Source organism: Loxodonta africana, chromosome 19 (assembly GCF_030014295.1).
Source record: "Loxodonta africana isolate mLoxAfr1 chromosome 19, mLoxAfr1.hap2, whole genome shotgun sequence".
NCBI lineage: Eukaryota > Metazoa > Chordata > Mammalia > Proboscidea > Elephantidae > Loxodonta > Loxodonta africana.
In genome coordinates, this window is record NC_087360.1 from 61,795,776 (window position 1) to 61,812,510 (window position 16,735).

General features: G+C 35.4%; 1 protein-coding gene across 1 annotated transcript in view; it reads right to left on the minus strand.

The window, feature by feature from the left end:
• The window catches only part of ADAM9 (ADAM metallopeptidase domain 9), a 125,268-nt gene that overhangs the window by 52,223 nt on the left and 56,310 nt on the right, over positions 1–16,735 (minus strand). Inside the window, exons 5-11 of the mRNA XM_003412518.4 lie at positions 10,882–10,958; positions 9,079–9,274; positions 7,759–7,824; positions 5,763–5,834; positions 4,311–4,480; positions 1,499–1,580; positions 880–1,013 (exon numbers count right to left, since the gene is read on the minus strand). Of these exons, the coding sequence (XP_003412566.1) occupies positions 880–1,013; positions 1,499–1,580; positions 4,311–4,480; positions 5,763–5,834; positions 7,759–7,824; positions 9,079–9,274; positions 10,882–10,958 (797 nt within the window). The remainder of the gene's footprint in view (positions 1–879; positions 1,014–1,498; positions 1,581–4,310; positions 4,481–5,762; positions 5,835–7,758; positions 7,825–9,078; positions 9,275–10,881; positions 10,959–16,735) is intronic.

Genomic DNA, 16,735 nt, shown 5'->3' on the forward strand with positions numbered 1-16,735 from the left:
AGAAAAATTGAGATGGTAGCTGGAAGAAAAAAATGGGATCAAGAGAAAGGCTTTTTTTTTTTAGGTAGGGAAAATTATGGTATATGTTTGCTGGAAAGATCCAGAAAAGAATGAAAAATAAATGATGGTGGGGAAAGGGGTAGAAGTCGGGGAGAAAGACAGAGGAAGAAGCAAGGGAAAGGGAGGGAGAATCAAATTGCTGGTGAGGCTGGTATTTTGACCCAGGAAATTCATCCACAGTTGCAGAGAAGACAACAGAATGTATGCTTCTTAAAGCTGCCATAACAAAAATACCACAAGTGGCTGGCTTTAAAGAACAGAAATTTATTTTCTCATAGTTCTGGAGGCAAAAATTCAAGATCAAGGTCTTGCTCATGTTAATTCCTTCCATGGGCCTCTCTCCTAGTTTCTGGCATCTGCTGGCAAGCCTTGTCATTTCTTTGCTTATAGAGGGATCTTCACATGGCACCTGTCTGTCTTCCTTCCAAGAGTGTGTTGTATGTGTGTGTTTCCATGTCTGTTTTCCCTTTTTCCAAACAGGGTTATATTTACAGGTACATAGGTTAGGACTTCAACATAATTTGGGGGGACACAATTGAATTCATAACAATATGTACACATGTTCAAGAAGGTGGGAGCTTGTGGAAGTACACCTATATACATGTGGCTACCTAAATGTTTCTTTCTTAAAGTTCTCTAGGATTATTTAATTAAAAAAATAGGCTACTCGTTTACTATATCATATAATTAATTACTGGAAGCCGGGAATAGTTTTTCCTGTTTTTTCAGCGTAGACATGAGCGTTGGCAGAGTTTAGGAAACACCGGTCTACGCAATACCATATTTAGAAAAAGGAGAAGAAAGAGTTCAGTCACTTACGACGCTCCTGAATTCATGATGCAGCTCTTTGCTCCACAAAAACATTCCCTTCCATCATCATGATTCATTCCAAGGTTGTGACCCAGCTCATGAGCAACAATGGATGCAAATGTCTCAACAGTGATTTGCCCAAACTATCCAAAAACAGGAAGTTATTAATTAGGTTTCTGAGCAAAAGGGAAACATTTTATTTCTTGGATTATTTTTTCACAAAAGGAAATTTATTCACTACAATGATGGCAGTCTCTATACTAAATCAAGTACCCAGTTTAATAAGAAAACATCATGATCTCAACATACTGATATTAGAGATGGACTCTTTAAGCAATAGGTCAATTACTTTAGCACCAATAGATTATTCATGAGAGTTACAGGAAAGTAAATTGACGGTTCTAATTTAATTCTCTCAAATAAGAAATGTTTCCACATCCATAAAAAATTAAACACATATTAGAAAACTTGATCCAATGTTTGGGATAGAAAACATCTGCCATTTTTGCTATGTCCCTCATAATGGCTGAAATAATGATTTCAGGACTACGGAAGTATAGAGTCAATGAATATTTGATACTGTCTTAATGCAGAAATCCAAAGTTGAAAATCAAGAACAAAAACATACCACATTAATCCCGCCTGCATGGCTCCTTGAACACACTGTTCCCACAAATGCCATTCCTGCAGTCCCACCGAAACCCTTCTTCCTAAGTAAAAAAAAAAGAAGGTAAAAATTTTAAAAAGTACTTGGTGGCAGGGAGTGGGCAGGGGGAAGAACACATTGCTCCTATTTTTATGGTAATCTTAAACTGGTACAGCCTACAACAATTGGGAGAAAAATGTCAATAACAGATAACATTTTAATGAGAATATAGGTGATGGATGCACAATATGATTGATGTCATTGGTTTTACTAAATTACCCATGGGAAAAGTATCACACTGGCAAATGCCGTCTTCTCCATATTTTTAAACAAATAAAAATTTTTTAAAAGTGAAGCCAAAAAAGGGAAAAAATCAGAATATAGTTATTCCTCACCTCTTTTTTGTTATCAGAGAATGAGATTAGTATTAGAAATACATTTTTCAGACATATACGAAACAAAGTTTTTATACCTTCTGGATAAAAAGCCTTCCTAAAATGCATTACATTCATTTATTCAACGAATTTTAGTGAAGAGAGACAAAAAACCAAATGAACATATTCACATAGGACGGTGCAGAGCAGTAAGCACAATGACCAAGAAGAAAAGTCACAATTTGTCTCCAAATCATTCCTCAAACATGCCGGTCACACTTGTCACCTCAGGATTTATTCCCTCTGCCTAGAACGCCCTTCCCCAACTCATTCTCTCACCTCTTTCAGGTTTTTATTCGAAAGTCCTCTTCTCAGTAAGGCCTTCCCTGGCCATGTTACCAAAAATTTCAATCTCACACCTCCAGTACTTTTACATCTCCCTTCCCTGTTTTATTTTTCTTCTTACCACTCATCATTATTTAACATACCATACATCATACTTACTTAGTTCATTCATGGCCAATCCTCTCCACCAAAATATAGGCTCATGAGAGCAGGAATTCTGGTCTGCTTTGTTTACTACTGTATCCCACTGCCTGGTACATAGAAAACACTGAAACTCTTTTAAATAAATGAATAAATCCCACCCTGGGGAATGTGACCAGCCCAAGAGACGAGAACTAGAGGTAATGACATAGGAGATTTCCAAGGAAACAACCCAGCCAGATCACCCTATAGTGAACTCTATAGTTCCCAGATGTCTGATGTTCCCTGGTTGTTGATCCTTAAAGCCTCTTGAAAGTTTGTGTACAGGACTGAGGACCCACCTGGGAAAAGGCTCTAACATGACAGATGATCACGAAAATTTTTTAAATATGTTAATAATATCCTCAAAGAGATTAGAAAAAATATTATACTCATGAAGTAAGAACTTGATTCTATAAATTCTGTAACAGGAGAAAAAGACAGGTTGGTAGGTGTGGTTGATGCCTGCTCTTTTCGGTCTTCTGTGAAGTAGAAGGCAGTCTCACTGGTATGAAGACAACTGCATGTGTGTCAGGACCAAACCTTTGTGTTTACAGAGCCATAAAAGCCCAACTAGCCATTTTCAGTTCCTTGCTTTAAATGAACCAATGTTTACAAAAGAAAAATAATAAAATTAAAGAAAATTCCTCCACACAGAAAAATGTGTGAATTTTGGGTGCAATGAATATTGAGAAAGGCAAAAAAAAAATTATATAAACTAGAACATTTCTGCCCAAAAGTCAGCCTGTCAAGACAGTAATCTTTTTTAAAGAAGAAAATTTTTAAATTTATCTTTAAGTGACAGTTTTGCTGTAAGTTTTTGAAGTTTATTTGTATTGAGTAATTTCATATAAGTTTAAGTTTTTGGAATCGACTCAATGGCAACGGGTTTGGTCTTGATTATAGTACCATGAAAATGCTATGTAGTAAGAAGAAAATTTTTTAAATATGTCAATAATATCCTCAGAGACTAGAAATAATATATTCATTAAATAAGAACTTGATTCTATAAAAAGCAGTATTAAGGGGGATAAGAAAATCAGGCAGCAGAAATGAAAAACTCAATAAGTTTAGAAGGTAAATTTAAGAAAATATCCCAGAAGGTAGAACACAAGGACAAAGAGAAGAAAGATAATAAAATTAGGGGATCATCATAAGAATGCCAATAGTTGAGTAAAAGGAATCTCAGAAGAAATGAAGAATAAAAATAAAGAGGAGAAAATAAAATTTCTAAAACTGAAGGCTATCAGTTTCAAGATGGATACTACTTACTGAAAACTCAGCACAATGAGTGATAAAAGATCTACACCAAAGCATATCATCAGGAAAATTCAGAAGCCTGGGATGGGAATCAAGAGAAGATCCTACACGTTTCCAGAGAAGAGGTAAAAAACAAGTCACATACAATGGATCAGGACACAGAATGGCTTCAGGCTTCTCAACAGTAACGCTGGAACTTGAAAGACAATATAGTACGCTGCTTTTGAAATTCTGAAGAAAAAAGATTTCAAGCCTACCATTTTCTATCCAGTCAAATAATCAAACAAGTGCAATGGCAGAATAAGTATATTTTTGGACATGCGAGAGGTCAAAATTCTTTCTTCCCATATATCCTTTCTCACAAAGCAAACTAGAGAAAATGCTCTACCAAGATGAAAGTGTAAACTCGAGAAAGAGGAAGAAAGACAGGAGAAGGCGATGGGGAATCCAACACAGAGAGGTCTCGTTACCATAACATCACATCCTGACCGATGGTAAAGACCTGAGTTTTTCTCACTTAACTCGATGTCAAAAAAAAGTAAGACAATATAATTCTAATAAAAGAAAATAAGAAAAAAAAATTATTGTTACAACCATTTCACTGATATTATTAAAAACAAAAAAACAGTACTCACAGAACTAGCTGCGCACTGTCGTGCCTCCGACGTGTTGTAAGAACCTTTTCCCGCCACTGTACAAAGTTCCCCAACACGTCGCCAGCACCTCCAGTTATGCTGATCAGGTTTCCATTTGTCCAGATCTCCAGTCCAACCAGTACAATGCGAATATTTAACATAATATACATCTGGAAAGAAAAGAGAAATCAAAGTATATAAAATACAATAAAGTATATAAAATATATATTAGAATTATATTCTCTTAAGTTCTTTTAAGTTTTTTTCGGCAGCCAATTAAGAAAACTCATAACCACATAATTAAGTAACATAACTACTTAAATTAAAAACAGGACTTTACCCCCAAAAAAATCTTTCCTTCAATAAAACGAGGCTCTAATCTCTCTGAGTCTGTTTCCTCATCTGTAAAATGATGGCAACAACAAACGTTCAAAATCCTTTTTATCTTCCATTCCAAAATCTGACAAACTCTGAAAATTAAAAGTTTTTGGTAAATTTGGTTGCAAAACTTGCCCTGAACTGATGCAAAGCTATTTACAGTCCACATTTACTCCACTTAATGTAAATATTCATACATTTCACTGCAGAAATTTTAATGGTTTGATTGCAAGGTGCTGCCCCAGATCCTGCTGGAGAGGTTATGTAATACATAGTAGATGAACCATATCACCTTTCCAACCTCTTACCGAAAATTCTAATCACATGTGTGGCAAAGGTTTCAGATAAAGTACCGTGGAATTGTTAAATCTATTTCATAGAGATACTACGAGGAATAAACGAGTTAGTAAATGAAAGCACTTAGCTCAGTTTCTAGTACACTGCAAGCATTCAACCGGAGAATGCTATCATCATCATCACCACAATTATTCTGCTTGGAACACCTTATCTTTTAGGTGAAATTATCTTATCAGATGCTGTTGTTAGCTACGTGGAGTCGGCCTCTGACTCATGGTGACCCTATGCACAGCGGAACGAAACACTGCCTGGTCCTGCAATGTCCCCACGATCAGTTACTGATCGGGCCGATCTTACAAGAACATCTATCTAATTCTTCCGTTATCTCCTACCGGATAGACTCCAACTTCTCAAAACAAATCCCGCATACACAAAACACCACCGTATCTAAGTGTAAGAGTAGGAGGTGGCCTTATTCACAATAAGACTTTCTCAACAAAAATTCAAGTATCTTTTCATAAACCCAAGTACCTTAGCCTATCTACTAGGTCTATAAAAATATACTAACATAAAATGCTCTCTCTTCTCAAAGTCTTTCTACCCTTGCATTTTCCTCTCTAACGTAAGAAAGGTTATAAACAAACTAGAAAGGAAACTTCAGAAAGACTTAGGCCCTGAGAAAAATTAGAGCCCAAACTGAGACGATTTTTAAATTCTGTTCTGAGACTGTGAAGGGATAGGACAGAAGCATCCAGGGTGACAGGAAATACAACTTACGCTATCTAAGTAGTTTGCTAAACGAATCATCTCTTCTCTCACAGCGGTCTGATTTCTCCCCATTGTATCATACTGAAAAACAAAGAAGGACATCATCATCATCAAAGTCATTTAAGAGAATCACTATAATCTGTTACAAGGAGGGTAAGAACCCAAATATTTCCTCTGAACCAAAAATTGAGGCATTTAGGCATTCATCAGCATTTCAGGTTAGTAAATCTAAAGGATACTTTTAGGGATAAATAGGAATAAAAGAAAAACAGGCACAAGTGTGAAATGAGTAATAATGAAAAAGCATCGAGCCGAGCCTTAATGTTTCTCCAAATTAGTATAATTTTAAAACAAGTTTTATTCTTAATATCCCTTTTTATTCATTTTAACATGAGAATATTTTTACAAGGTAAGGTTTGAAACAATCAAAATGCATAGCCAAAGGAATAAGAGATAATTGTCAAGAGTTTCCCGAGCTTTCACCTCTTGTGCTAAAGGTACTACCAATAAACCCTTTCTAGATTATGGGCTATAATAACAATGCGACATTAACCAATGATCACTAGTTGAAACATTATATGTATGTAGACACATAGAGCTATATAAAAGTTTAAGCATATTAAGCCAAATGTTGTTTTTGTTGCTAGGTGCCATCTAGTCTGTTCCGACGCATAGTGACCCTTTGTACAACAGAACGAAACGCTGCCCCGTCCTGCGTTTTAACTGATAAGACTGATTATTTTCTTGTGACCTGGTTAAATCCAAAATGTCTGTTTTAACATTTTAGTACAACTAACTTACTAACTAACCAAAGGAAATTTTTAAAAAGACTGTATGGTTGTACTCTGATTCAGGTATTAATATCAGAATATATCATATTTTATCACTTAGGCAATCTTATCATGATTCTCTTAAACAAAAAAAAAGTTTTAATACATTTGACAGAGTTTGCTTGAAATAGAACCATTTTTATTTTGAACCATTTTCTACTCATACATAACAAGTTTATCTGGCAAGAACAATAAAGAAACCATATTAAATCTATTTTTGTGATTTGTCCAAAACATTTCATAGAACATTTTTACCCGTTATTTGGGGCATGGAGGTCACACTTGCTCACATTCCCTATGCTTTTTCCTTCTACCACTCAAGGGTAATGAACCTATAATGAACGAATCTGAATATGTTTCTATCTCAAAATAAATATGGCTTGCTTTTTTTCAACCTACATACTAGAAGGGATTTTTTTTTTCTTCAATCTTAATAATCCTCAAAATTGTGTCTCTAGCTCACAAAAAAGGAACTGTCAATGATATTAAGTTTCTACAAGCAACTCTTTCATACAAACAACAAAGTTCACGGTAAAAATAAGACAAATCTTCAAATACTTCATATTTTCAATTACAATGTAGTTATATCTAAAATTGATAATCTTATAAATGCTGAGATACAAAGATTATTTCTCTCAGTTAAGAAAAGCAGACTTTATAAATATGGATGTCCTTGTCCACTGAAATTAACGCCAAATGCTAAAATGAACCAATCTCCTTTTTTGATTTCTAGGTCATATTCCCTTCTAAAGGATGCCAGGGCGGAGAAGTTTTCTCTCTCTTAAGGGGAAGTACAGGCTAGCTGAAATTCTACAAAGCAAAGCAACACCTGAATGGCTTTATTCATAGCCACAGTCTTTAAAGTCATCTAAAAAGTTCTCAAGACCCTAACTAATGGGCAGTACAGTTTTAAGAAATTAAGCCCAAGCCAGTAACCAGGAAGGGCAGGGGAAAAAAATCACCGATAAAGAGTTAAGTTAGAAGCGGTCTCATCTGCTACATTCAGTTTCTGGTGGTATTATAAATATTGAGTAGGTTTAAAGGAAGGAAGGCAATTTTCATTTTAAAATCATCATTTAAGAAAAATTAATATAAATATTTCATATTTCCCTCATGGGATGCCCCCTTTTCATTTGTTTTTCATGAAAAAGGGGAAAACGTTTCACCAGTCCTACCTTTTCCTTATCTACCACGATGAACAGCTCCACATACCGGGTCTGTGGCAGGACAGCTCTTCTTCTCTGTCAAAGACACGAGCAAACAAAGTTACAAGGCTACAGGTTTTACAGATGAAATCATCTTATCCTAATCTATGGTCACATATCCCATGTCAGCTAAGAACATCATAAAATTATCTTACTTAACATATCCTAGGTCAATAAAGACAAAACCACAATTAAAAAAAAAAAAACAAAACAGTAATATCTGATATCTGCACTAATCTGAGAAAAATTCTAGTTAAAGATAAAACGGGTTATTCAGGTTTCCAAACAGTAGAATTACTGATTTTTTCTAACATGAAACCTAAGCACACCCACACATATGCGAATGTTAAATGTGTGTGTGTGTGTGTACATACACACACATGCATGTATACACACACACACACACACACACATTTAATGGGAAACTCCATTACTACATTGCAGAAAGACTATATACCAATTACCCAGAGCAGAAGTGGGGACAAAGCTGCCACTTTAAAAAATGAATAGCTCTGTGATTTTATAGGAATTAATATAAAGTAGGATAAATTAAAATGTAAATGATTCCAGTGTTTAAAAGCTAAAAAGTATAGCCCTAAGGTCGAAAGAATGGATGGTAGGAGAGACAATGAAAATAATGCCATAAACTAGTATGAGTTAATTTAAAACATACTGGCCATTGATAGAATTAAAGGTAGCCCCAGGCACACGCCTCTCTCAACACAGAAATTTCGTCTCATAGGTGGAAAGGTCTATTTGCTGTAGGTGAGGTTGATCTAGTCCTAGGACTATTTCAGTCTAAGAGACCCATGTCAAGAGTAAGTCAAGGAGCCCTACAGATGTCTCAAAATAGGGATACAAGTGTTCTTGGAACACATCTGAAGTAATTAAAGCCCTATAATCAAACGTCTCTCTGTTCCTCCAAGCTAAAGCTCAAGAATCACCATTCTAGTTTGTATAAGAGATATCTAAATTAAAAATTCCGCTGCTCTCTGAAAGGCTGTTAAATGAATTATTATGTGGCAATGCTGAAATACATATATGCATTACTGTTTAACACTTAAGGCCTAGTTTCCAAAACCCGCAGATGCTACACCCCCAACTAAACGAATCAGCTTGGTAGCAGGAACCGCATATCGCTCATCTTTGTATCCCTTAGTGCTATCACAATGCCCGGCACAAACTTAGCAATAAATGAATAAACAAACAAACAAGTGTTGATTTAATGGATAAATACATGGTTTTTTAAAACAGTAATCTGAATTATAAAGAATTACACTATTTCCTTACTCGAAGTAGCTGAGTCATGCTAGCAGGCTCTTCCTCTTCTTCCTTTGTGGTTTCTTTCTCTACAGCCTTGTTGGAAACCCCACATTTCAGAGGCTCTTTGTGGACATCATCCATTCGATAAATGATATGCTCAAAATGAGAACTATTTTGCAGGGGTTCAATTCCATAACTCGTGTCATCTAAATGCAGCAATCCCCTGTTATGTTATCATATACACAATTTTTATAAAAGAAAGAAAAAAAAAAAGGAATCAGAAAATCTGAATTCAAGTCCTAGTTCTTAACACGTTTAAGAAGGGGCAGCAAAAAACAGAGGCTTTAGAGTCAAGCAAACTTAAACACAAGGCTGCTGCTTTACTACCATCACTGCCCAAAAGTTACTTCTCCTCTCTGAATGATCACTGTAAAATAGTGGGTAAAGTGTGGGGTCTGGAGCCAGAGGACTAGAGTTTGAATCCCAAATATGTCTTCTACCAGCTGTGAGACTTTCAGCAAGTTATTCAACCTATGTCTTAGTTTACATTCTGCACAGGTTGCTCTGAAAACTAAATTATTTGTGATGTTGTTAGTTGTCATTGAGTCAGCTCCACCCCATGGCAACCTTATGTATAACAGAACGAAATGTTGCCTAGTCCTGTGCCATTACTGTGGTTATTGTGTCTTATTTTGAGTGTCTTCCAACCTGAGGGGCTCATCTTCCAGGACTATATCAGACAATATTCTGTTGCAATCGACTTGGTTACAATGGCTAATTTTCAAAAGTAGATTTCCAGGCCTTTCTTCCTAGTCTGTCTTAGTCTGGAAGCTCTGCTACAACCTGCCCACCACGGGTGACCCTGCTGGTATTTGAAATACTGGTGGCATAGCTTCCAGCATCACCGCTTCATGCAAACCACCACAGTATGACAAACTGACAGGCAAGTGGTGGTTAAACTATTTGATAATCACAAAACACTTAGAACATTGCCTGGCACACAGTAACAATTCAGTAAATGTTACTATATAAATAGAAATAATCATAGCCATCTTTCAGGGTTGGTTTGAAAATTATCTAAGTAACATTTATTACACCCATCAATCGGTCAATTATACACTCAGTCAACCAGCATAGTGTTATACTGCCAGGCGTTAATAAATGTAACTTCAACCTTAGTATCACTTCACTTGCTGTGTGTTACAATTTCTCTGAACCTTAGGTTCCCCACCTAAATACAGACATAATTACCTCTTTTTCACAGTCCTTATGAGACCTGGGAACTATGAGTCGGAATCGACTCGACGGCAGTGGGTTTGGTTGGGTTTTTTGGTATGAGACTTAAGTGAAAACACATAGGTAAAAAATTTATAAAGTATTACAGAAATTTAATGCATATTCCAAATAGCAAAAATTATTTAATGGTCTCAAAAAGATATGATTTTCCCATAGGTATTAAAATTCATCAAGGACAACATTTCCCTAAACAAGCACGCTAAGGATGATGACTACAATAGAGCTGTAACAATCTCCAGCAAGATCAAAGTAAAATCTAATTTTGTTAAAACCAAAAAAAGCCCAAACTCGATGCTGTCAAGTCAATTCAGAATCATAGAGACCCTAAAGGACAGAGGAGAACTGCCCCATAGGGTTTTCAAGGAGCGGTTGGTAAATGCAAACTGCTGACCTTTTGTTTAGCAGCCAATCTCTTAACCACTGCGCGACTAAAAAAAAAAACTAGGACTCCAAAATTATTTGGAGACAGACATAGGAGAAAATGTGAGAAACAAAGGAAAGCGAAAAAATATATATGTAAAGAAAATTCCTTACCTGAGTCCAAAACAGTCACTAAGAGCAACAGATGAATTATAAACTCCTTCCACATAGCCCCGATAATGACAGTGATTCTAAACAGAAAATACTGTATTATTTTCAAATACTGTTATGTCACTGAGAATCATTACAAAATTTGCAGACCTAACAAAATGAGCTTAAAGCCATAAACCAAAAAAAAAAATTATTTTTATTATTGACTTCTCACATCACACGTCACTCTTCAGACTATCTACAGTCACCCTATAAGTACACTAATGTTTAGGCAGAATTCCAGAGAACACTAAGTACAAACAGCTCTGCCCCGATGACCTTTTCATCTAGAGGCAGAACAAGATGGCATTATGGCATGTTTAACATTTCAAATCACAGTTAATCCAAGAAGTGACAATGGCCAATTGACATCTAATACAGAAGAGGACCTTGTGAGAGGCAAATAAAGCCCCCGTCCAAAAAGAAATTAGTATGATAGGGAAAGAGCAATTTTGATCAGATTATTTTCTACTTAAAATATTATTGGTTATAAATTTAACCATCTTCAAAAATTTAAGAGCCTTTAACCTTAAAGCAAGAAATTGACCAGTAGAAATGCAGGCATAATATTACTTACTAATACCAGATTCTTTAGTAACATATGAGATTTTATCACCTTTAAAACAATTACAAGGCACTAAAAAAGAAAAGCCAAGTGTGGGATTAGCCCTACCAGACATTAAGACATATCACAAGGTCTTAATAAATAAAATAGTATGGTATTGGTGTCTGAATAGACAGACCAACCAGTAAAGCAGAATAGAAAGCAGTGAAATAGACCAAAGTACATATGCAACTTTATATGATGCCAATGGCATCTCAAATCACTGTGGCAAAGATGGACCTTTTAATAAATAGTGCTCACCCCACTGGTTAGACATATGGAAAAAGATAAAATTAGGTCCATACCTCACATCATACATAAGAATAAATTTCAAATGGATCAAGAATATAAATGTAAAAATTAAAGTCATGTAAGAACTAGAAGAAAATGTGGGTGAATCCCTCTTTAACTTGGGTGTACAGAAATGCTTACCACTCAAAATCTAGATGAAATAAAAGACTGATCCTTTCGACTCTATGTATTTTAAAAAATGTTTTAAACCACTGCATAGAAAGAAACACCATAAAAAAAAGACAACTGAGATTCTAGGAGAAAATATTTGCAAACTTTTTATATATAAACGATTAATATCCCTACATATAAAGAGCTCTTAAAAATTGAGGGGAAAAGACCAAAAACCCAATAGAAAATTGGGCAAAGGACATGAACAGATGATTCACAAAAGAAAATATAAAAATACTCTTGTATACATAAAAATATTTTTATTTTCACTCATGATAAAGTAAGGCTCCATGAGTCCACACAGATACAAATAAGAAGGGAAAACTCTTCCTTACAGTAAAAAGCACTGATGAATATAGGGGGGAAAAAAAAAACCCTGTTGCTATCAAGTCAATTCCAATTCATGGCAACACCACGTGTTACACAGTAGAACAGAACCACAGGGTTTTGTTGGCTGTAATGTTTACAGAAGCAGATTGCCAGGCCTTTCTTCGGCAGCACCACTGGGTGGGTTTGCACAGCCAACCCTTTAGTAGCCAAGCACAAACCAGGGACAGTGAATGCAGAAGCACTGATGAAATTAGAAAATCACCATTTCGACAGCCATTATAATAACAATTGATTCAAGCAAGAATCATAAATACAGCCTAAAACTAGAGGGTAAAAGTTTGAGGAGCAACATAGTCTCAAAGTATCTAATCATAAGTTACATATTAATTAATTAAAACTTTACAGGGAGAAACCTGGCAGACAACTCCTTAACCAAATGATCAATGTCAGGCTGCAACTAATCAACAGCGTATGCTTACTGACATGATACACTGAGGAACGACTCAGTGTCACATCAGTGGTGTTCCTGCCAAAAGTGCATAACTTGAATCTAGTCATGAGTAAACATCAGACAAACCCAAAATGCAGGACATTCTACAAAATAACTGACCAGGACTCTTCAAAAATGCCAGTGTCATGAAAGACAAAGAAAGAATAAGGACTTCCAGGTTAGAGCTGACTAAAAGACAAGACTACTTAATACAACATATGAGCTAGAATTTTCTTTCACTAAAAAGCACATTGTTGGGAAAATTGACCAAAAAAAAAAAAAAAAATCCCAAAAGGTCTATAAATTAGATACTAGCATTGTTTTAATGTTAATTTCCTGATTTTGATAATTGTACTATGGTTATATGAAATAATTCCTTGTTTAGGAAACACACACTGAAGTACTTAAGAATAAAGGTTCGTCATGTCTGCAACATGCTCTTGAAACATTCAGGAAAAAAATAAGAAAAAAAAAGGATAAAGCAAATGTAGTAAAACATCAACATTCAGAGAATGTAGGTAAAGTGTTTGCATGAATTTATGTATTATTCATGCAACTTCTCTTGCAAATCTGAAATTGTGAAATAAAACATTTAAAAAGCAATTATAAACTAAACAACACAGGCTGAATTTCAACATTCTCCAACTTTCTCTAGGGTGGAGCAATTCATAACCACTAATTTTTTTTCTTTCTATTACTTTTTGTTCAAGTCTAGTTTTAATATTGCCTTTTTTTTGCTAGAGGAAAATAAATACTTTTTACTATTACAGATAACACAATAACCCACAGCATGCAAAAATTAAACGTTTCTAGCTTCAAGTATAAAAAAAGTTCTCTATGACATCATTGAAACCCAGCAGTTGGTCACTTAATCTACCAAGTTGATGGTATTTTTCAATAACCTGCTTTTATTAAATATTTCCAAAGCACTCGTTAGTTCTCAAAAATAAATTATATCTCCTGAATTTACAAAATATCTCATTAAATTTCATGATTACAGTAAGAAGTGCAACTGACATAGTTTTAGAAACAAACTGACTCTTTGTAAGCAAAAAACTCAACTAGTGAGAATAGAAGTGCATAGAACTATTAAAGGATACCCTACTAGTTGCAAGAGTCTGGGGTGTTTTGGTCAGTAAATGAAGAAACAAACAGAATCAGCTACTTGAAAGAGTTAGTTAAGACAATTTCTAATGCATTTGCAAAGTACCTCAAAGTTATAAGATATATAGTAATTTGGAGTTTTATTTCACACAGAAACTCACATTAAGTGACTCCTTCCTTGTGAAAAACGGCCTTGTGAAAAAGATTCTATAGAGGAATCCTAATCAAAAGGGGGAAAGTGCAGAACAAAATTTCAAATTCTCATGGACTTCAGACTTTCTGGGACCATGGAGGCTGGAGGAACCCCTAAAACTACTGCCCTGAGATAACCTTAAACCAAATATATCCCCGAAACAGGGGCCTGGGGACCATGGTTTCAGGAGACATCTAGGTCAGCTGGCATAACAAAGTATATTAAGAAAACATTCTGCATCCCACTTTGGTGAGTGGCGTCTGGGGTCTCAAAAGCTAGCAAACAGCTATCTAAGATGCATCTATCGGTCTCAACCCACCTGGAACAAAGGAGAATGAAGAACATCAAAGATAGGAGGAAAATAGGAGCTCAAGAGGCAGAAAGGGCCACATAAACCAAAGACTCCGTCAGCCTGAGACTGGAACAATCAAATGGTGCCTGGGTACCACCGATGACCGCCCTAACAGGGAACACAACAGAGAATCCCTGATGGAGCAGGAGAAAAGTGGAATGCAGACCTCACATTCTAGTAAAAAGACCAGACTTAATGGTCTGACTGAGACTGGAGGGATTCCAGAGGTCACAGCCCCTGGACACTCTGTTAGCCTCAAACTGAAACAATTCCCGAAGCCGACGCTTCCGACAAAGATAAGATTGGACTAAAAGACAAGAAATGATACTGGTGAGGAGTGTGCTTCTTGGCTCAAGTAGACTTATGAGACTATGTGGGCAGCTCCTGTCCAGAGGTGAAACGAAAAGGCAGGGGGGACAGGAGCTGGTTGAATGGACACAGGAAATACAGGGTGGAAAGGAGAAGTGTGCTGTCACATTACAGGGAGAGCAACTAGGGTCACATAACAATTTATGTATAAGTTTTTGTATGAGAAACTGGCTTGAATTGTAAACTTTCACTTAAAGCATAATAATAAAAAAAAAGATTAAAAAAATACATATATCCCCTCAAATCTTCTTAAAACCAAACAACAGTTTAGTAAAAAATGTCTACCTTGAACATTATGCGCCTTTAACAACTATCTATATGGGATCAAATTGACAACAACAACTCGAAAGATCAGATGGAAACTTAGGTGGCAGCGAGTTTATGTTAATGATGAAGGAACAACTCAGAAAAGGGGGGTGAGTATGGTTGCTCAACTCGAATGTAATTAATGTCAATGAATGGTACATGTAGAAACTTGAACTGATGTATGTTTTGCTGTCTATATTCTCAACAACATAAAAATTTTTTTAAATGGCCTTGTAAAAGATACTGATGATGAAAGCCAAATAATAATTTTATAAATTACTTTAAGCTTACACAACAGAATAAGGGAAAACACTTAAATTTTCTCAGTGTAACTTAATTACATTTTATGAACAAAAATACGCCATTATGCTATTTGAAATCCAAAATATGCAAAAAATTATCAATATCAACATTTTAATTATATTTCAAATCTAGAATCCTACTTTGATCCACCTGAACAATATTAAATAACCAAGAAATAAGTGCAAGATTCCATCTGTCTTAATTTATATTTTTCCAATATCCAAGAAAACACAAAAATTCTATAAAATACTTTAAGATAATAATTTAATTTAAGATAATTTAAATTTATAAAAATAATTATAATTATTAAAAATAATTTAAAATAAAATAATTAATTTAAGATAATAGTTACATAAATTTCTATGTAATTTAAATCTGTGTTTAGCAGTTTGAAAGTAAACATACTTTCAATAATAATAACTAAAAATTATATTGGGTTAAAAATTATCAGACTGGCTGTTCTAAGTATCTTAAAAATATTGGCTCATTTTAGCTTTCCAATAACTTCATGAAGTAGTAACTATTATTCTCATTTTAAGGCGGGAATGCTGAGACACAAACAGGTTAAAGTGACCGGATCAGCAATAAGTAAAGCGACAAAGACAAAATTCAAGCCCTAACAGTGTGTATCTCCAGAACCCATGCCAAGAAATTCTCCAAGCGTGAAAAAAATCCTTTTTTAAGATCACTGTTTTTGTCCAATGGCAAAAATTGCGTGGTCTTTAGCCTCTCAAACCAAAACCTATTGCCATAGAGTCTATTCTGGCTCATAGCGACCCTACAGGACAGAGTAGAACTGCCCCATAGAGTTTCCAAGAAGCTGCTGGTAGCTTCGAACTGCTGACCTTTTGGTTAGCAGCTGTGCTCTTAACCAGTGCACCACCAAGGATCTCTTTAGCCTCATGTCATAGTAAGCTTTAGGTGGGTGGGCAGACGGGCGGATGATTTTTAATGTCTTATGCTATAATGTAAATTAAACTCCTCTATTAACTTTCTATTAAACTTTGGACAAACAGGGCACTAAAATAACTCAGAAATGGGCCAGAAAAGGACAGAAAGAAGTCAGTATTTCCTTTTTCTTTAAGTACTAATAAAAGCTAAAAAAAATCCAACCCATTGCCGTCGAGTAGATTCCAGCTCATAGCAACCCTACAGGACAGAGTAGAACTGCTCCATAGAGTTTCCAAGGAGTGCCTGGTGGATTCGAACTGCTGACCTTTTGGTTAGCAGCCGCAGCACTTAACCACTATGCCACTAGGGTTTCCAAAGTACTAATAAAAATTTAGTCTTAAATAAAGATTTTGC